The following is a 21,659-nucleotide window of genomic DNA, read 5'->3' as shown; positions in this document are numbered from 1 at the left end:
ATAATTGAGGACACACACACACACACACACACACACACACACACTTCGGCACTGTCCACAGCACCACTTCAGCTTTTTGGTGGCTAAACAGGGATAAGAATTTCCTGGACTTTTCCTGCCTTTGCTGGCAGAAGCCTCGATTCTCAGATCTCATCCTCCTGAAAAGCTAGAATTACAAGCATAAGCCACCAGTGCCTGGCTATTATCCATAGTTTTAATAACCTGAAATAATAAAATGGGGGAAGGGAAATTAGAAGAAAAATGAGGGAAGGGTTAACAGGTTTGACAAGAAACGGACTTATTACCTTATTTATGTAACTGTAACCCCTCTGTACATCACACCTTGACAATAAAAAAAATACTCTTAAAAAAAAGAAATAATAAAAGATTCCAATTTCCACTATTATAAAAAGTAAACAAAAGGAAACCAATTATGTGCTTTGAATATACAACTGTTAAATATAACATCACATATATAACTTTCTCACAAAAACTAGGACCTCCTAAACAAACAACAAAAAAAAACTAGAACCTCTGAATTTTATTTTAGTCAACAACAACAACAACAAAAAAAAAACCTTAAGATTGTCCACAAAACACACAAATAAATAAAATCGATGAGTGTTTCACGGCTAGTCTCTCAAAAGCTGAGGCCATGCCCTCTGAAGCCATGTTTAGATGCCTAAAGGAAAAGGAAAGAAACAATCCCGGTTTCTTCCTTTGCAATGACTTCCTTGTAATGTTGCTAGAACTTCACACACAATATTCCATTTTCTATCCCTTAATTCCTCCCACCCAAAGCTCCTTACCTGGACTGACTCCATCCACATTAGGCACCCTTGCCCTTTGACCAAGGCCTGAAAGTCTAGCTCAAAAGGCATTTCATCCCTGTAACTATCTCATCTATGAAACCTTCCCTAAAACCTTCAGTTCTTATAGAATTCTCTCTTTGCTGAAGTCCTAGTAAACAAGCTACTTTTAACTTTCTATCTTCTTTGACTTTCTAGCATTTACTCATTTTCACTTATACTGTCAAACTGTTCTCTAACATTTATAAAATCAGAGCTTGTATAAACAAACCACAAAGCTTTGGAATGGTAATATTGCTTTTAGGCCTGGCCTCGAGACTCTAAAGACAAGAGTCAAAATACTTGGACACTAATCTCTGCTCTATCATTTATTAGCTATGTGAACTGGGAATTTGGACAAGTTAACTTAATCTTTCTGTGCCTCAATTTCCTCATATTCATGTGGGGAAAAAAAAAAGCACCTTCCTCAAAGAGTTAAGGAGTAAATAAATTAACATGTAAAGCATTTAGAACAGGATGTGATGTATAGTTAGGCACAAGTACTAGTTAAGCAGTTACCCAGTTTCCCTTGCTCCAGGGCATTCTACACCCCGATGTAGCATCACTCTATCTTAAATGATGCCTTTGGTATTTCAGTGCTCAGCTTAACCCAGCTTGTCTTTAATAACCCAAGGGTCCATGTCCTCAGCTACATAATCATAGTACTCCACAACCTGACACCACAAAATCTAGTCAACTTTATTTTCTCAACATTGACTTTATACAAAATAGTAGGAGTCCTTCTCCCCCAGGGTCTAAGGATTAACTGACATAGAATGATTTGGGGGCTGGGAAGGTCGCTCAGTGGTAGAGTGCTTGCCTCAAATGCATGAGGCCCTGGGTTCAATTCCTCAGCACCACATAAGCAGAAAAAGCCGGAAGTGGCGCTGTGGCTCAAGTGGTAGAGCATTAGCCTTGAGCTGAAGAGCTGAGGGACAGCACCCAGACTCAGAGGTCAGGCCCCACGACCGACAAAAGAAAAAAAAGAAAAAAAGAAAAAAAAAGAAAAAGAATGATTTCACCTATAGAAAAACTCTCCAATCCAACAAAATCTGTTTCTACAGCTTTAGGAAAATGCCAAGTTCATTCAAAGTTTCTGCTTTTACTTGCTTTACTCCACCCACACTCACCACCACCACTTCCACCCCCCAATGCTCTTTGCCATTAGGTTGTACCTGTAATTCTAGCTAACTTGGAGGCTAAGTTCTTTTTTTGTTTTGTTTTGGTTTTGGTTTTTGGTTTTATTTTTTTTTTTGGTCCGGTTGTGGGGCCTGAACTCTGGGCCTGGGCACTGTCCCTCAGCTCTTCAGCTCAAGGCTAGCACACTTACCACTTGAGCCACAGCGCCACTTCCGGCTTTTTTCTTTTTGCTTATGTGGTGCTGAGGAATCGAACCCAGGGCCTCAGGCATGTAAGGCAAGCACTCTACCACTGAGCCAACTTCCCAGCCCTTGGAGGCTAAGTTCTAAGGCTCTTGGTTCCAAGTCAGCCTGGGCAGACCAATCTTTGAGACTCTTATCTTCAACCAATCAGCAAAAAGCCAGAAGTGTGAAGCAAAATTGCTGAATGAGACCAGGAGGCTGAGTTCAAGCCCTAGTACTGGCACAAAAACAGAAGTATTTTCTCTGATCTTTTTTGGGGGTATGTGACAGTACTAGGGTTTGAACTCAGGGCCTCACACTCGCTAGACAGGTTTCCTACCATTTGAGGCATTTAACCATTTTTACATGGTTTATTTTCAAGATGGGGGTCCCACTTTATGCTATCTAGCCGTATCTGTGCTTCCCACATCACTGGGCTGATAGACATGTGCCACCACATCCAACCATTGGTCAAGATGGCATCTCATTCTCTTTCCATTTGAACTTACCTCAACTCCATTCAAGGGTATAAGCTCACAGAAATAAGAAATAGTCACTTCCTATCAGTTCTTACCATTTCTTCCCTCCCTCATTACCATAACCTTCACAAAATAGGTCATGCTAGAACCAGTGCTCAAATTATATGTCTTCAGTTTAAGCAAAAAGTAAGACTGGCCCTAGACAACCAATACTAAGAATGGGAGACCACTATGGTAGACTACTTAGTTGCCAACCACTAGCCAGTCACCAGTCCCCATAGCATCAAATCAAATAGGCCAACAAACGTCCACTGATGATCCCTTCTGTGTAATCGCCATATGATCAGACCTGCTTGCTTAGTGGCACTTTTGAGGCACCTGAAGGATTAATAACTATTCTATTATCTGCTACCAAATTTGAAGAACTTGGACTCCACAAAGGGGTGATTCACAGAAAGATGATTCATAAAGCTAGGATCCAATTAGGGCAACTATTATATCCCTGCAAAGATTTTATTAAATTCCACTTTGCAGCAAATCTGTCACCTATCCTCCAACATGCAAGTTTATGTACAGTAAGACATTCCAGGGGCTGGGAAGGTGGCTTAGTAGTAGAGTGCTTGCCTCACATGCATGAGGCCCTGGGTTCGATTCCTCAGCACCATATTAATAGAAAAAGCTGGAAGTGGAACTGTTGGCTCAAGTGGTGAAGTGCTAGCCTTGAGGCTGAAGAGCTGAGGGACAGCACTCAGACCCAGAGTTCAAGCTCTACAACCACCACCAACAACAACAAAGACATTCCATTAAGTTATCATTAAAACGTATCACCTAGATTTCCATCTGCCTACATTTTGCTAATTTTCCATAATGAACATGTATTACTTGCATAATCAAGAAGTTTTAAGAATTTATTATTTCTTCCAGTCCTTGGCTTCCCATAATGGCTAATGCAGAATACAAGTCACCCACAAACTCAAAGTCAACCAAAGGGCATATTACTCCAACTTTCCACCTCCCAGGCAAAATGCCTATTAGGACAAAGTTATCAACTCCACTGGTTTCTATTTTGAAAATAAGTTCCACATGTATCATCATAATAAAGAAGATAATTTCTCATTACTTTCCTGACTCCACAGCACAACAGTAAGTGACTAAAGTTCACTCCTTCCCTACCACCTTCCCTTTAAGAGCTAGGTACAAGGTGCTAAGTGATTTACCTAATTATCACAATTCTCAAAACCATAGGAGGGAGCTGAAGGTACAACTCAACGATAGAATTGGTACTTATATATTAAGTCAGTCCTAGCTGAAACCCCTTCCCCACAAAAAAGAAAGTGCCATTATTATGCCACATGAGGTTTTAGAAATATGTTGTAAATACATATTATGCCAGGGGTTTTGTTATCAGCCAATTATAGCAAAAATCTCCAAAATACGAATTTTATATACAAATCAGTAAGTGATATTCTGTCAACTGATTTGGTACTTCCCCTGACTAGCATAGGACAGATGATCAATAAAAGCCTGTCTGGTCACACCAAAACTTTAAGGAACTAATTCCCAAAACAATCTGATTACATGTATTTGTTTTAACTAATCAAGTGGCTCAATAACCAAAAATTATTTACACATAAAATAATGGTGTCATATTATGTTATTTAAGCTAATAAAGCAGGAAGATAAACAATCAAAACTGGTAGAAATAAATAAAGTCTACCTTTCAAAGACAAGTCTTCGCATTTCAATTCAATCACAGTCTCAGGGAATCTAACCCAGGGCTTGCACAGACTAGGCAAACACTAGCATTTAGCTACACACCTAGCACAAAGAGAAGTTTTTCTAAATAAGAAATTCTATCCAAATGTTTAACATGTTATCTGAATTCATAGCTAAACACTCAGTAAGGACCCATTTTTAGTTACTTCAAAATAACCTACTGTGAAGGGTTTAGCACAGCCATGGAAAGCACTGTCCATATAATCACTAGTTTTCATATAAGAAAAAAATTTTAATCTCCTTTGAGTTTTGAATCAAAGAAAGTATATTTGCAAAATATGTACAGTGAACAGTCCTGATTAGGCAAGACCTAACTGCTGTCCTGAGGCATAAAAAGGCAAAAATGTAAAAGCTGGATGAGTTAAGGCGCAGATATTTAAATTCAGTAGCTGGAAAAACGGACTAGGTATACTCCTTTTGAATGATAACAGGTAATCCACAAAGAATTTGAGACACTCAAACTTTAGCTTGCAGGAAGAAAAGGGAAGCTGTTCCACAGGTAAAAGAGCATCTGGTGTTAGAACAAATTAACATACTTTTCAGTTCTCATCCTACACAGAGTAGGGTAAAGGTATTATGCAAGCACACAGCACTTGGGCAATCTTTTTCCTCCTTTCTTTGAAAGATAATTTATATAATAATTCCTTAATTCAGTACTGTGTAAGTACTTTTTTGCTCTTTCTTCCATTTCCAAACATTATTTTTGAAGACTTCAATTCTTTTATGACAGACTTCATCATTTAACTCACAGGGGCAAAAAGTCATGAGTTGAACCTTCTTCCCATTTGTATTACATAACTTACTTTCAGTTGGAAGTGATTCAGAATTTCAACTAAAACCTTCAGTTTAGGGACAAAGATGAGCTCTTCAATGTACTTCCATATGCATAGAGATTTCAAAAACTGAAAGATCTTCCTTTTCTTTTTTTTTAATATACGTATACAAGTAAATTACAGCACCAACATTTTAAAACTGCTAAAATAGCTACACTTAAATGAAAAGCATTTAATTCATTCATATAGTCGAGTAATGCCATAACTAATAGCACTGGATATAATTTCCAAAACTAAACTACTTTCCTAACATCAATATTTGAGTCTTAGTCCATATGTACACATTATGTATTTTATAACTGCTGTAGAAAATACTAAAGTGGCTTTCAGAAATGTTCATCCAACTTTGAAAAATTCTGAAAATGTAAAGTTACTTGTTATTCAATCAAATTGCCTTTGATTACTCCCTCAAGGGCAAATCTGTCCTGAACTTTTCAAAAACAGGTGTACACTGCAATTAGCCTTATTAGAAAGGCCCTGCACTGAACTCAACTAAAAGCTCATGTTAACTACACTTTAAACTTCACCACTGGGACACTTGAGCCAGAGCCTAATAATACTGGTCACAGATTCCCAGCATTGCTCTGGGAACTGCTGCTTGCTGAATCCAACACTGAACTGTAGATTCGCCTTTCTAAAAAGACAGAAAGCAAGATGCCAAGTTTCACTATCTCGTTTTCTGAAAACGAATTCGGGTTTGGGATTTCACTGGGAATGACCAAGTTATCAAGATGCCATCGCCCTCCCGAGGCATTTAATTACAATACCTTCTCTGTTTTCCATTGAAGCACTTCAATTAAATTTCCACTAGAACCAGGCACCCAAATTTTTGATTCCATGGCCTTGCTGAGAAGTGTCCTCTGAGTGCAAAGCCTGGGATCTCTCGGAAAGGGCAAGGGAAAACAAACAGTGAGGAGTGTTAGACAAGGTGGTGAGACTGTTAGCCAACGTGGTGACATTACCTTGTTCGTCTTGTGATCAAACCAGACGAGAGCATGGTTCCTTGACAGCACTTTGCAATCAAAGGTGGCATTATTCTGCGCTGGTCGACAACGTGCCACCGAGCGACCAATTTTGATGGGCTCGTCCAGGTAGACATGGCGCTCCTGAAACGGGTGCGAGTTCGGGCGGCAAGTGAAGATGGCCAAGGCTGACGGCATCGAGGACAGACTGGGGGTGTCTCTCCTACCAGGAACAATGAAGAGTTCCTCCAGGTTCGGATTGCTCTTCCCAAGCCTAGACCCCTATCCCCCCCCAGAATTTGAAACTAAAACAAACTGTACATTGTCTACGCATAACCAGTGAGCATCAACAACTCTTCGCTTAGATGGGAAGACAAGCCAGCGCAAGCCCCATCCCCTCCTCTCAAACACAGCAGCAGCAGCAGCAGCGCCCTGGCCCCCAAAAGTCCCCAGCTGGCGGCGTTCAGTCCATCTTCCCTGGGAAGAAAAGGCTCACACATGGGGCGGCCTCGGCCACCAAAACTCCTGGAAGACAGTTTGGGGACTGGAGGGATCCGAGCAGATGAGTCACACCCCGATTCTTGGGTTTTGCAGGCGCTCGAGGCCGCTTCTCCCCCTGGGTGGCGGAAACGTCGCAGTACTGCAGCATGAAGAGGGTCGTCGGCGCGGTGCGGCCAGCAGGGTCCTTCGGAGCCCGAGCAAGGGGTCACCGCGCGCCCCCGGGCCGCCACCGCCGATCCTTGAGGGTCCCCGGAGGTGGGAGGTGGAGAGGCGACAGGCCGTAGGGGGACCTACGGGGCCCGCGGGGCAGTCTGCATGGCCCCGCTGCGCGGAGGCCGTCCCGGAGTGGACCGCGGATCCCCGGCCGGGCACGAGGGCGTGGGGGTCGGCAGCGGGGCGGGCGGGCGGGCGGGCGGCGACTCCCGGGCACCTGGTGGGTGTCCCCGCGACCAGGGTGGGGACCCTGCTCGTCGAGCCGGTGCGGACGGAGCGAGGCGCGGCTGCAGCCCGGCCGGCGGGAAGTTGGCTCCCGGACGCCGGGGCTCCGCGGCTCAGCACGCGGGCCGCCTCCCCTCAGCGCCGGCCCCGGGAGGGTCGCATCTCAGGGACGACGAGCCGCGGCTCCCGGAGGACGGGGCGGTGGGGGAGGAGCCGGCCCGGAGGGCGAGGGAGAGGCCTGGAGGCCCCGGGTTGGGTTCGCCGCAGCCTCCGCCACTCGCGGCCAGCGCGGCGAGCTCAGGCTGTGCCCGGCGAGGCAGGAAACTTTCCGACCTGGTGGGGAAAACACCAAAACAAACGGCCGTCAGCAGCCGGTGCCCGCCCGCCTCAGCCCCGGCCCCGGCTCCGCCAGCCTCCCGCCAGCCCCCGTCGCTGCCCACGACCTCAGCCGACCTCTCTGCGAGCGGGCTGCGGGGATGCGGAGCCAGGACGCCCGGACGCGTCCTGCCTCCTCCGCCGCTGCCACCGCCTCGGCTTACCTTGCCAGCGCCGGCCGCCATAGTGACTCTGACTGAAACCTACCCGGTGCACCGCCACGGGAACGCGCACCCTTTTCAAGGGCCCTCCTACCCCCTCTCCCGTACCGTAGTTGGGGGATGACATGTGAGCGACGCCAGGGAAGCCATGTTTGATAAGGGCAGGAAAGAGGGCAAAGTAATTTTTAACGAACCTCTGGGGCGCCATCTTTGTTCAGGGCTAGAGGCTTCAAAGGTCGGGACAACCTTGACGACCATTTTGGTTAAGGGCAAGGGAGGAGTTGAGTGGTTGAAGATTTCACGAACGAACAGCGCTGAGTTCCTACTTCATCTGTGTAGTCAGGAGGCACCAGTTTTTGCTCGATTTTGTCCCCTGTAGTCCTCACTGATAGTTCTGGTAAGTAAAGACCGCAGACTCGGTCAAAGGAGATGGTCATTAGCCGCCATTGTGGGTGTGGGCATCGCTGTCACCCCACAGGCACCCTGTGAGTGGGCAACAAACTCCCCAAGTCTGAAGACCTGAGAACACAAGGCTCGTCCTCCTCCGGGGAAATTCTTCTTTGTTTGGTACCCGGAGGAAAACTCGCCATTCCCGGGTTCCATTTCGAATGCCCATCCTTTCTGCTGGACCTCCTGTGTTCCCCGGTGCCCCTGCGCGGATTCTACCCCGGAAGGAGTGAGACTTGAGAAAGTTTAACAGCAGGTTGCTTGAAGGAGTCCATTGCCAACATGGGGGGGAGGGGGGGTGGCATCACTAACAACCCTGAAGTAGGTAAGGAGTCAGAGGTCTCTGGAAGAAAAGGCTTGGCTAAATGAACATTTCAAGCATAGATGGAAAGGAATTTTAATCATTTTGCATCCTGTTGAGTTCATTCCTGAGATTCCTGTGACAACCCAATACTAACTTCGGACAAGTTTCTAAACTTCTCTCAAGCCTCTTCTTTTCTTCTATAACATGGAGATAATAACACTTAACTCCCTTTTAAGAGAGACTTCAAGATGTCAAACCATGTTGTTCAATTAAGAGTAGTTAATCATTCCAGTACTTATTCTAGGGGGTGTAGCCCTGTCCTATGCTTTGTATTGAACTCTGGGACACAGAAAATGCTAAGAAAATCCTAACCCCTAAGAGAAAATTCCTATCCCCTAAAAGCATAGCCAATATTGTGGGTTAGAGAGGGAGAGCAAGAGCGGCAAATCAGATGCAGACATTATCTTTAATACAATAAGCACCCTTTTTTTTTTTAGTTGATTTTTGTGCATGTGTGCCAGTCCTGGGGCTTGAACTAAGGGTCTGGGCACTGTCCTTGAGCTTTTTTGCTCAAGGCTAGCCTTCTACCACTTGAATCACAGTTCTACTTTCAGACTTTCGGTGGTTAATTGGACATATGAGTCTCCAGGGCTTTCCTGCCTGGCTGGTTTCAAACTGCAATCCTCAGCTCCACCTCCTAAGTGGTTAGGATTATAGGCATGAGCCACCAATGCCCAGCTAATCAGGAGGATTGGAGGATTGGAGCTCTAGGTGCTAAAGAAGTCCAGGCTACCTTTCTCTTAAAGGTAAGCAAACAGAATGAAGGAAGATAGAACCACACTAAACAGTATTTTCTGAATGGTTTCATAAGTTTCCAGGAAGAGGAATGGCAAGAAAAGAAATGAGGTTATTTGAAGTGTCCACCAGTGTGTCTGGCACAGTGGCTAAGTAAATATTTGATGCATGAATGAAAATTACAGACTGTTATTCATTATGAGAAAATAAAACAATAATGGCTCAAAGTGAGTATGGAGAGAATATTCATTGTATTATGAAGATCTGGTGTGTGTGTGTGTGTGTGTGTGTGTGTGTGTTGCTAAAAATTAAATTTAAGGCCTCATTACATGATTATATGTTCTATACCCAAGCTACAACCCCATCCTTAAGACCTTGTATACTTTTTTAAGGCTCTTTTCCCCCCCCCCCCCCCCAATCCTGGTGCTTGAACTCAGGGCCTGGGCACTGTCCTTAAGCTTTTTTTCCTCAATGCTAGCCATAGCTCCACTTCTGACATCTTCGTAGTTAGTTGGAAATAAGAGTCTCATGGATTTGTCCTGAATGAGCTGGCTTGAATTTACAGTCTATATAACTCAGCCACCTGAATAGCTAGTACTACAGGCATGACCTACCAGCACCCAGATTTTAAGGTGTTTTTGTTGTTGTTTTGTTTTGTTTTCAATTGTGGGACTTGAACTCATGGCCAAGCACTGTTCCTGAACGTCTTTTTTTTTTTTTTCCTTAAGGGTAGTGCTCTACTATTTTGAGCCACAGTGCCATTTCTAGTTTTCTGGTGATTAATTGGAGATAAGAGTCTCATGGACAGCCTGGGCAGGAAAGTCCGTAAGACTCTTTTTTTTTTTTTTTTTGGTTGTGGGGCTTGAACTTGGCCTGGGCACTGTCCCTCAGCTCTTCAACTCAGGGCGAGCACTCTACCACTTGAGCCACAGCGCCACTTCCAGTTTTCTGGTGGTTAACTGGAGATAATAGCCTCATGGACTTTCCTGCCCAGTCTGGCTTTGAACCACAATCCTCAGATCTCAGCCTCCTGGGTAGCTATGCTTACAGGCATGAGCCACCAGCCCCTGGTCCAAGAGACTCTTATCTCCAATTAACCAAAAGAAAACCAGAAGTGGCACTATGGCTCAAGTGGTAGAGCGCTTGCCTTGATCTGAAGAGCTCAGGGACAGTGCCCAGGTACAGAGTTCAAAACCCATGACCGTCAAAAAATAAAAGGTCTCATGGGCTTTCCTGCCCAAACCTCAATCCTCAGATCTTAGCCTCCTCAGTAGCTGGGATCACAGGCATGAGCCCTGGCAGCTGGCTTCTTTTAAAGTTCTTTATCATTTCAGGAAATATATATTGAGTAACATGTTCCAGGTACATCATTATAGAGAATAACAAGGGCATATTGGAAAATTTTATTACAAGAGAGTGATGGGGGTGGGGGTGGGGTTGTGTGTACCAGTAGTAGGGCTTGAACTCAGAGCCTCCCACTCTTTCTTAGTTTTCCTCCTCAAGTTAGAACTGAAGAATTTATGGTCTGGGAGCTGACCTGCTTGAAGCTGATAGCCTACCACATGAACCACACCTCCACTTGGGTTTGTTGTTTGTTTTGCTAGTTAACCAGAGATAAATGTCTCCTGGACTTTCCTGCCTGGGCTGACTTTGATCCTCAGATCTCAGCTTCCTGAGTAGCTAGGATTAGGAAAGAACCAACTGGTACTGGGCATGTGATTTGGGGGGGAATTTTTAGGTTTGTATGGAATACAGTATGAAAGCCTCCCCTCCATATGTGCATGAATTTATAAGCCATTTATTCTTTTATTTCCTGTATACATAGTTAATTGAATATACATTGGGAAACAGATACTGTGACAGGCCCTGGAAATACAATAATGAAGGGAAAGAAAAAAAAAAACAAAAAACAATCTCTCAAGTTGCTGGTAGTTTAGATGATGAAACAATGTGATCCTCTTGCAGTGGAATAGATCAAAAGTAATGAGAGCATGGTGGAATAATTTGAGCAAAGGCTTCCAAAATGAGCATGCGGCTGCGGATATAATTCTGGGATACACCACTTGCCTTGCACGTGCAAGGCTGGTGCGGGTGGGGATAGTACAAGAAGGTCAGTTAATCTGGTACTAGTGGGATAAAGGCATTGTAAGCCAAGAAAATTTCCACAAGGGCCCAGACCCTTGACAAAACTGAACTTTATGGATATTACTAGGAGGTCTGATTACTGGAGTGTAAGTAAGTAAGTGTAAGTAAGGAGTGGGAGGAGAGTCAGAAGTGTAATTTCATCAAGCAGAAAAGGTCAGATAAGTTGATGTTAGGGAATTGAACCCTAAGGTATGTATTCAAATGTTTTTTTCTTTCATGCGATTGTTTCTAACATATTTATAAGATTATTTCTTTGTTGCTTTATATGTCCCTCCCCCACGGTATAACCCCTATTTTCACTGTATTTGATGTTGGTATAATTTGTGGAGGGGAAAGGAAAAAACAAATCGTTTAAATAGGGATACAAGTATACCCATTGCAACGACTTGTAAGTCGTTATGTGGAAAAACGAACTTTACAACTTTGGTGAGGGGTGGTGGTGGTGGAGGATTCGGTGGGGGGGAGGGTGGGAAGGGATGGGAAGGGGAAACAGGAGGAGGCTACAATACTTGATAAGAAATGTACTCATTATCTTGCCCATGTAATTGTAACCCCTCTGTACAGTATTTTCACAATAAAAAAAAAAAAAAGAAGTGTAATTTCAGTTGCTGAAAATTTTGGAGGCCATACAACCAACTCCAGAACATTTCCATCTTCCTCCTAGAATGCAACACTAAATGCCAAACGATTTAAGTTTTTCTAAGTCACAGACTCTTGTTAGGATTAAATGAGACCAAACGTGAACTACAATGCCTAGAAAATAGTACTCTGAACAGGTTAATTTTTTATTTTTATTGGTCATAGGGCTTGAACTCAGGGCCTAGATGCTGTCCCTGAGTTCTTCTGCTCAAAGCTAGTACTCTAGCACTTGAGCTGCAGCACCATTTTTTATTTTCTGGTGGTTAATTGGAGATAAGAGTCTCACAGACTTTTTCTGCCTAGGCTGACTTCAAACTGTGATCCTCAGATCTCAGTCTCCTAAGTAGCTAGGATTACAGGCATGAGCTGCCACCACCCAGCTGTTCGTTTTTATTGTTAATGCTTATAGTAAGAATTTTCCCAGCCTTTCACGTAGAGTAAGGAGCAAGTTGTTTTAACTAGTTTGTAAATGAAGAATCTTAGTCATCAATGTGAAAACAAAAAATGTCTCTTTATATTCATTTCTACCACAACAGCTCTTAAAATTAATATTAAACAGACAGAATGGGATTTCTTATGCAAGAAAAAACATGAAATGCTATAACCTGGCAGAGTAGAGACTCCTACCAAGCTACACAGGGATCTGGAAATGCCAAAATGGCATTGAAGGCGTTCTTCACCCACTGCTATTTGGCAAGCACAAAAAAGGCTTAAATTAAGAAATCTCTTACATGAGATATTTTGCATTTTAAGCCATGTGGGTGTTCCTCTGTATGAGTCTGTATCCATACAACATTTTAATTAAATTAAAAACATGTCATGTTTGAGCAATTGGAATGGCAATATTTCCTTATGTTGTAACTCTGTCTCTCCCTTTTTAAATGTTTACCCTTATAAAGACATAATTATTAGCAATGCTGTGAACCAGGCTACTTTTTAGTCTTAGAAAAAGAAAAAAAATTGTACAGCTAATATCTTAGTACCATCAAAAATGGTCAATTATTATTGTTATTCTGGATATATAGGAGACAGCTTTAACTCAGTTAATACCCAACCTACCCCTCACTGATAATGGCCTAATTGGACTGTATACAATAAATTATGGAACACTTACATAATTGCTTAGGCAGATAGCTGGATTACAAATAATATATAGGTAAGCAAACCAATGAAAGAGGAAGTCAAGATTACTCAAAGATCAAATTTGTATGTTTGTGACACTTTTATGGACACATACTGACATTAAAACTGACAGTGATGCTCTTTCCACTAAGGAGAAGGCAACCCTCTTCCCTCTCTGGGAGATTCTAATGAGTGGAAACTGCCTGTCATTTCCCAGGTGTCAGGGTGGAGCGGCCCAGACATTCCAGAAGCACTGCTCATCACTTTTTGGCTTCCTGGATCTTCAGGAAGTAAAAGAGAAAGAATTACCTAAAGACAAGTAAAGACATTTAGTTTTCATTTATCAACCTATTTCTGTGAGTATACAAATAGCGAATCAGGAAGAATTAGTTATTCCATATTCCTCATTTTAAAAGCAAGGAACCTGAGGCCCAAAGAAAGAAACTCAAATATGTACTTGCCATGTGGGAGGCATTTTCCTGTAATAACTCTGTGTGGTATTAACTCTAATTTGTTGTTCATGTTGGTAGTGTTTTGCGACAAAGTTTTGCTAGATAGCTCCAAGATGGCCTTGAAATGATATCTTCCTACTTCAAGTGCTGAGATTAAATGCTTGCACCATATGAGATTAAGAAGCAAAATTAAGATTTTTTTTTTAATATGAGGGATCCTAAATCACCAGGCTAGATTCAAAGTACATTGTGGAGCCTGAAGCCAGTGGCTCATACTTGTACATTGTAATTCTAGGTGCTCAAGATGCTGATTGCCGTTCAAAGCCAGCCCAAGCAGGAAAGACCTAGAGACTCTAATCTCCAATTAACTAATAAAAAGCCAGAAATGAAGGTGTGAATCAAGTGGTAGAGCTATAGCAAAAAGCTAAGGGACGACAACCATCCCCTGATTTTAAGCCCCCATACACACACACACACACACACACACACACACACACACACATACACGCACACACATTAGTGAGTATCGTATTTTTAGTCATTTTTATAGGAATGTCAGCTCCCTGCATATATTCTAATAAACAAAAAGAGATAAAGTGAAAGTCCTGTTTAGAGATATCACTTATCTAGTGCTGCTAAGAGATTGTCATCTAGATACTTCTGGGAGATTTTTTTTAAAGTAAAGCACATGAGAAACCCTCTTTTGAAAGCACAACATATTTAATAAAATGTGAAAATCAACACTAAGAGTCTTATTCTTTTCATTTTTTTGTCAGTACTGGGGCTTGAACTCAGAGCCTCGGTGTTATCCCCTACCTTTTTTACTCAAGGCTAACACTCTACCACTTGAGCCACAACTCTACTTCTGCCTTGTAGTTGGAGGTAGGACTCTCACAGAGTTTCTAGTCCCATCTGGCTTCCAACCTCAATCCTCAGATCTCAGCTTCTTGTGTAGCTAGGGTTACGAGCAAGAGCCATCAGTGTCCAGCCTACATAACCACAATTTTTCATGTACAAAGGTCAAAGTGTTTTTAATATAAAAAATTAAAAACAGATCTGCATAAAAAAGAGGGAAAGTCTTCAACAACTCCACTGGCAAGGGAGAATCACCATAACCAGTTTGGTACTAAACAGAAAAATGGTATCCTCTTAAACCTATGACTTTGTCTATGCAGAATGACACATTTGTACTTTTTTTCATCCTCAACCAGAATATTTTCCATGCCTCCTTTAGTAGCAGGATAATGGCCCCTGAAAAATGTCCACATCCTGATTCCTGAATCATAGACATGTTTGTTACATGGCAAAAGAAACTTTCAGATTATGATTAAGGGTACAGAATTTGAGCTGGGGAGATTATCCTGGATTATCTGCTTAGATCTATTCAATCACATGAGTCCTTAAAAGTGGGAGAGAAAAACAGAGAGTAGGTCAGAGAGATGTGATATGAAGACTCAACCTCTGGTGGCTGACTTTGAAGAAAGAAGAAGGGGGCCAGGAGCTAAAGAACAAGGCATTCTATGAAAGCCAGGGAATGGCAAGTGAAGTGGTCTTCTCCTGGAGTCTCCAGAAAGGAATTCAGTCATGACAACACCTTGATTTTAGCCTAATCAGACCCTGTCAGATTTATGACCTGCAGAACTGTCAGATGATAAATTTGTGTTGCTTTTCACCCACTGAAGTTTGTTAATTGGTTGTGGAAGTGAGAGAAAGCAACTGTACCTTTTAACTTTTAATTTGCCTTTGAAATGTCTTTTTATCTTCTGTTTGGCCTTGACAGCAATGATGAGTAATACATTGGGAAAATAAAGGCAAGCTCTCTAGATTTTTCTCTGAGACAGGGATTAGTTCTTTTGTGGGTTACTTGGGGGCTAAGGCTGGGCATTTAAATTCTCTATACTAACGGATTAGGGAAGAGATGGTTCTCTCATTCTTCAAAGAAATTTACTTGGAGTTATGAAACTTGTTTTGCAGAAAAGTACACTCTTAATCTCCCTCATAGATCTTTGTGATTGCCTTTCATAGCATTTGTAACAATTTGACTAAGGTAATGTAACATCTTGATTAATACTTGTGTCCTGTTGGGACTGTAAGAAGTGTGACAAAAGGCCCTATTTCTGGTTTCATTATTTGTGCCAATAGCAGGGTTTGGTCTTAGGACCTTGCACTCATTCACAGCTTGTTGGAGTTTTGTTTTGTTTTCGGTGTGTGTGTGTGTGTGTGTGTGTGTGTGTGTGTGTATGTGTGTGTGTGTGTGTATGAGTGTGTTTGTGTGTGTTAAGGCTTGAACTCAGGGCCTCACACTCTGGCTTATGCTAGTACTCTACCACTTGAATTACTCGTCAATCTTGGCTTTTTGATGATTAATTGGAGGTGAAGCTACAGAGATTAGCTAGGATTACAGCCATGATCCACACCAGTGTCTAACCCTCTTTCTGCTTTCTGTTACGTCTCCAACACCTGTCAGAGTTGCTGGCACATATTGTATTTATTCACAAATTTGCAGTGCTGAGAATCAAACCCAGGACTTTGCACAGACTATGTTCTATCACTGAGTTACACCCCCTAGTTTTTAGTATTTATTAAATGATTACATATTTGACAATTCAAAGATAAAGCCAAGCTCTGATTCTTGAGTGTCTGTAAAGCTCAACTGCTTTACTCAAATAACAAATACATTTTAAAAAGAAGGAAGAAGAGGAAAAACTGTTTTCAATATGAGTTTGCAGACAACTATACTCTTAAGGAGATTTCCCCCCCATAATGTTGGTTCAGATTACACTGTCAGAATTTCATTCTGGAGACATCAGTGTGTTCTTACATATGGGTAAGTTCCTGCTAAAAGTTGTCCCAGGAGGTCAGGAACAGATTGTCAAGAGAGACAATGAACAGTGTCTTCACTTCCTGCTGGCAGCCAGCCCCAGTGCCAGACAGGCAGGGAATCCACTCTGGGCTATTATGCTCAAATCAGATTGCATTGTAGGACAGGAGCACCCAGGTGGGAGCAGTGTGGGGGCGTGGCAGTTAAAATAACCTCTGATGAAGCCAGTGCCCCTTTGCTGAAGACATTCCAAAGTGTTGCAACAGAAGGGCCATTCTGTTTTTCTGGAGCGTTAATTTCTGGGAGTGTGAAAAATAGGATGTCATTAGACTACAGTGCAGAGCTCTGCCACACTGAGGAAGGGTGTCCCCAGGGCTAACTTTCTTCTGTGCAGAAAAAGTCACAATTCTATTTGGGCAAGTGTTTCTGAAAGAAAAAAACTACAGTCAGCTCTTACTGATGAGTTCTGTTTTCTTTCTTTCCTTCCTTCCTCCTCCTCCTCCTCCTATTATTATTATTATTATTTTGTCAGTTGTGGGGTTTGAACTCAGGGCCTGGGTACTGTTCTTGACCTTCATTTGCACATGGCTACCTCTCTCTACCACTTGAGCTACAGCTCCACTTTTGGCTTTTTGGTAGTTTATTGGAGATAAGAGTCTCATGGACTTTCTTGTCTGGGCTGGCTTCAAACCATCAGATTTCAGCCTCCTGAATAGGTAGGATTACAGATCTAAGCCTCTGGTACCTGGCTGACTTCCAGTTATTTTTTTATTTTATTTTATTTTATTTTTTTGTCGGTTGTGGGCCCTGAACTCTGGGCCTGAACCCTGTCTCTCAGCTCTTCAGCTCAAGGTTAGCACTGTACCACTTGAGCCATAGCACCACTTCCGGCTTTTTCTGCTTGTGTGGTGCTGAGGAATCGAACCCAAGGCCTCATGCATACAAGGCAAGCACTCTACCACTGAGCCACCTTCCCAGCCCCTTATTTCCAGTTTTTTGTTGATTAACTGGAGATAAGAATCTTAAGCACTTTTCTGCCTAGACTGGATTTGAATCATGATTCTCAGATCTTAGTCTCCTGAGTAGCTACAATTAAATTACAGGTATGAGCCACCAGCACTCAGCTTATGTGTTTTTGTTTTTTGGGTTTTTTTTTTTTTTTTTTTTTGCCTGTCCTGGGTCTTGAACTCAGGGCTTGGGCACTGTCTCTAAGCTTCTTTGGCTCAAGGCTAGTGCTCTACCACTTCAGCCACAGCGCCACTTCAGGCTTTTTTCTATTTCCGTGGTACTGAGGAATCGAACTCACATTTCCAGCCCTCGGCTTATATTTTCAAACAACAAAAACCTGACCCTGGCTAGCCAAGATTTTGGAAATGTATTAGAATGCATGGGTACTCAGAGCATGAAAGACATGGTGAAGAAATGTGTCTGGAAGGAAGGAAGTAGAGCTGATGAGTAAGAGCCACTGAGTAGCCACTTTACAGCCTTGTCAGTGCCCTATCTTTAGAAGTCATCTCTCCCCCTACCCTCCCCAGTCTTTGAATCTCTTTTCTTCATGTTCAAAGAGTTGAGGATAGCCAGGTGCTGGTAGCTCACGCCTGTAATCCTACCTACTCAGGAGACTGAGATCTGAGGATCCTGGCAGGAAAGTCCGTGAGACTCTTATCTCTAATTAACCACCAGAAAAGGGGAAGTGTTGCTATGGCTCAAGTGGTAGAGTGCTAGCCTTGAGCTGAAGTGCAGAGGGACAGCTCTCTGGTCCAGAGTTCAAGGCCCATGACCGTCAAAAAAGAAAAAAAAAAAACAACGGTTGAGGATATAGCTCAATGGTAGAGCACTTTCAAGACCCTGGGTTTGATCCACACAGTTGAACATGCCTTCTAGACATATTGATAAACACTATAATCTCAGCTATTTGGAAGGCCAAGACAGGAGGAGGAATATGAGTTCAAAAACAGTCTGAGTTACATAGTTAGACTCTGTTTCCAAATTAAAAAGAAAAAAAATCATACCCAAAGGCTGATTGATCTTCATTGAGTTACATGTTCATTTTATGATTAGGAGATCAGGTCACTTTGAAGGACAGTCCTGGTAACTCTGTATTCGATGGAAGAAGAGCTGTTGCTAAGGAGGGGAAGGGTAGCTGAGTAGGCAAACCCCATCAGATGATCAGATGTGCACTCATCAGCTTACTCACTGTATATGTAGCCCGGAAATCTAGTCTCCTAAAACTCCCAGCAATGAGATATGCTGCCTATGGAGTCCATTTCATATAAAAGAGTAGGTAGAAGTAGCCATATCCCCACCACCACCAGAAATATCCATGTAATATCTTGGATTTTAGGAAATACACATTTAAGTAGTAAGGGATTTAAAAAAAAGTAGGAAATATGCAACCTGCTCTCAAAATATTCAGAAGAAAAAAAAGAGAGAGAAGGAAGGAGAATTCATCAAGATATTTAAAAATAGTGCATTTAAATGAAGGGTATGTGGGAGTTCCTTATGTTGTTCTTGAAAGGTTTCTCTCTAATTTTGTAGTTTCAAAATGAAGTTGAAAACAAAGGGCAATGGTCAGGGCAAAAGGAAATGCATCTCTCCACTTGCATATCCAAAAGTTTTTTTTAATAAATTATTATGTGACAAGCGAACATTTGTTATGGTTGTATTTTTAGATCCAAACTCTCTAGGGGAAGTCTGTAGTGCCAAGACATGTACTCCATGGTGAATTATTTCTATTCGTGTGACAGAGCTCTACTGTGAACCTGTAAGATACTGGATAAGGCCTATCTGTTTACTCCTCCTAAGTCTAAGTGGGTGGAGACTTCCTTTAGCTTTTATACTTTTGTTTTAAAGGTTGTTTGGGGACTGTGTTTCAGACACAGTGTATATAGTTAATGCTTAATACTTTTTTGTTGTTATTTGAGACAGTCTTACTATGTAGCACCAGGCTGGCTTCCAACCCAAGATTTACTGCTTTAGTCTCCTAAGAGCTGCATTTACAGGCATGTATCACCACACCCAGCTTGCTTTATGAGTGTGTGTGTGTGTGTGTGTGTGTGTGTGTATATATATATATACAAGTAATAACCAAGTAATTTTTCTCTACCATGTTCTTCGTCTACATTGGATTTGAATATTGCTCCTTCACAGTCATTTCCTATTACAAAAAGCTTTCAAGCCAGGGACCAGCAGCTCACTGTTGCTAATCCCAGCTATTTAGGAAGCTGAGATCTAAAGTTTGTTGTCTGAAGCCAGGCTGAGCAGGAAAGTCTAAGAAATTCATATCTCCAATTAATCAGCAAAAAGCCCCAAGTAGGGCAAGGAATGTGGCTTAGGGAGGCCCTGGGATTCCTTGGTACCACATAAATACAAAAAATAAATTTAAAAAAATTCAACTCTAGGCATCGGTGGCTCACGCCTGTAATCCTAGCTACTCAAGAGGCTGAGATCTGAGGATCACGTTCAAAGTCAGCCCAGGCAGGAAACTCCTGAGACTCTAATCTCCAATAAACCACTCAGACACCAGAAATAGTGCTGTGGCTTAAGTGGTAGAGCGCTCACTTTGAGCTGAAGAACTGAGGGACAGTGCCCAGACCCAGAGTGCAAGCTCCACCACCACCCACCTAAATAAATAAATAAATGAACATAAATAAATAAAAAAGTTCCAAGTGAAGCTGTGGCTTAAAGGGTAGAGGTCCAGCCTTGAGTGAAAAACTAAGGGACAGTGCCTAGGCCTTGAGTTCAAGCCCCAGTACTGGAACAAAAAAAAAAGATTTCAGTCTGTAAAATAATAATAATTATTGTAGCAATGGTATTAGCAACGTGTTGGAACAATCATTTATGGAGTGCTGATAGATTCTTTCAATGTATTCCAATTTCAGTATTTTACAGATGATAAGAAAGAATAAGATAGCCAGGCTCCAGTGGCGCCTGTAATCCTAGCTACTTAGTAGGCTGAGATTTGAGGATCACAGTTCAAAGCCAGCTTGGGCAGGAAAGTCCATGAAACTCTTATCTCCAATAAACTACTCAGAAAACCGGAAGTGGGGCTGTGGCTCAAGCGGTAGAGCCCTTGCCTTGAGCTGAAGAGCTGACGGACACCGCCCAAGCCCAGAGTTCAAGCCTCACAACTGACCAAAGAAAGAAAGAATAAGATAAATCTCTAAGAGTGAATGTGGAATAATTTCCAGATTTGAAAAAAATAAGTAAAGCCTGGCGAGGATGGCTCATGCCTATAATCCTAGCTACTCAGGAGGCTGAGATCTGGGGATCATGTTCTGAGGCCAGCCTGGGCAGAAAAGTCCCTGTGAGACTTATCTCCAATTAACTACTTAAAAACCACAAGTGGAGTTATGGCTCAAAGTAGTAAAGCGCTAGCCTTGAGCAAAAGAGCTCAGGGGCAGGGGCCAAGCTCCGAGTTTGAGCCCCACAAGCAAAAAAAAAAAAAAAAAAAAAAAATTGTATGATATGCACCTAGGAAGCTAAGGCAAGAGGACTGAGATCGTCCTGGACTATACAGTGAGGCTCTGGCTCAAAACAAACAAACAAAAAAAAGTAGGGGCTGGGAAGGTGGCTCAGTGGTAGAGTACTTGCCTCACATGCATGAGGCCCTGGGTTCAATTCCTCAGCACCACATAAGCAGAAGAAGCTGGAAGTGGCACTGTGGCTGAAGTGGTAGAGCATTAGCCTTGAGCTGAGGAGCTGAGGGACAGCACCCAGGCCCCACGACTGACAAAAAAAAAAAAAAAAAAGATAAAAATATGAATCATCTCTAGGAATGAATGTTCAGAAAACAATGTGCAATACATTGTATTTTTAAAAGTTTTTAAAACTTGCAAGAATGAGTAAGCAATGAAGAGACAGTATTTTTACCTGCTCAGCACATGCCTGTTACAGGTCTATAAAAATAATTTTTATGGGGCTGGGAAGGTGGCTCAGTGGTAGAGCGCTTGCCTTGCATGCATGATTCCCTGAGTTCGGTTCCTCAGCACCACATAAGCAGAAAAAGCCAGAAGTGGCGCTGTGGCTCAAGTGGTAGAGAGCTAACCTTGAGATGAAGAGCTGAGGGACAGCACCCAGGCCCAGAGTTCAAGCCCCACAACGGACATCATCATCATCACAATAATACTTTCCAGGACAATATACAGGATAAATGATTACTTTTGTAAAAGGGAGCTATGAGAACAGAAACAGATTTGGA

At 42.5% G+C, this 21,659-nt stretch overlaps 1 protein-coding gene across 25 annotated transcripts in view; it reads right to left on the bottom strand.

Annotated features, from left to right (window-relative positions):
- Window positions 1–6,457, bottom strand: part of LOC122108226 (sarcolemma associated protein) — a 123,439-nt gene extending 116,982 nt beyond the window's left edge. For all 25 annotated transcript variants that reach the window (XM_042680222.1, XM_042680236.1, XM_042680223.1 and 22 more), the window contains exon 1: window positions 6,260–6,457. In XM_042680222.1, coding sequence (XP_042536156.1) covers window positions 6,260–6,457 — 198 coding nt within the window. The remainder of the gene's footprint in view (window positions 1–6,259) is intronic.
- Window positions 6,458–21,659: the final 15,202 nt, after the last annotated feature.

This window comes from Dipodomys spectabilis, unplaced genomic scaffold (assembly GCF_019054845.1).
Source record: "Dipodomys spectabilis isolate Male_0828 unplaced genomic scaffold, ASM1905484v1 ptg000054l, whole genome shotgun sequence".
NCBI classification, from domain to species: domain Eukaryota; kingdom Metazoa; phylum Chordata; class Mammalia; order Rodentia; family Heteromyidae; genus Dipodomys; species Dipodomys spectabilis.
The sequence above is the reverse complement of the archived record's forward strand: the minus strand, read 5'-3'. Positions and strand labels throughout refer to the sequence as shown.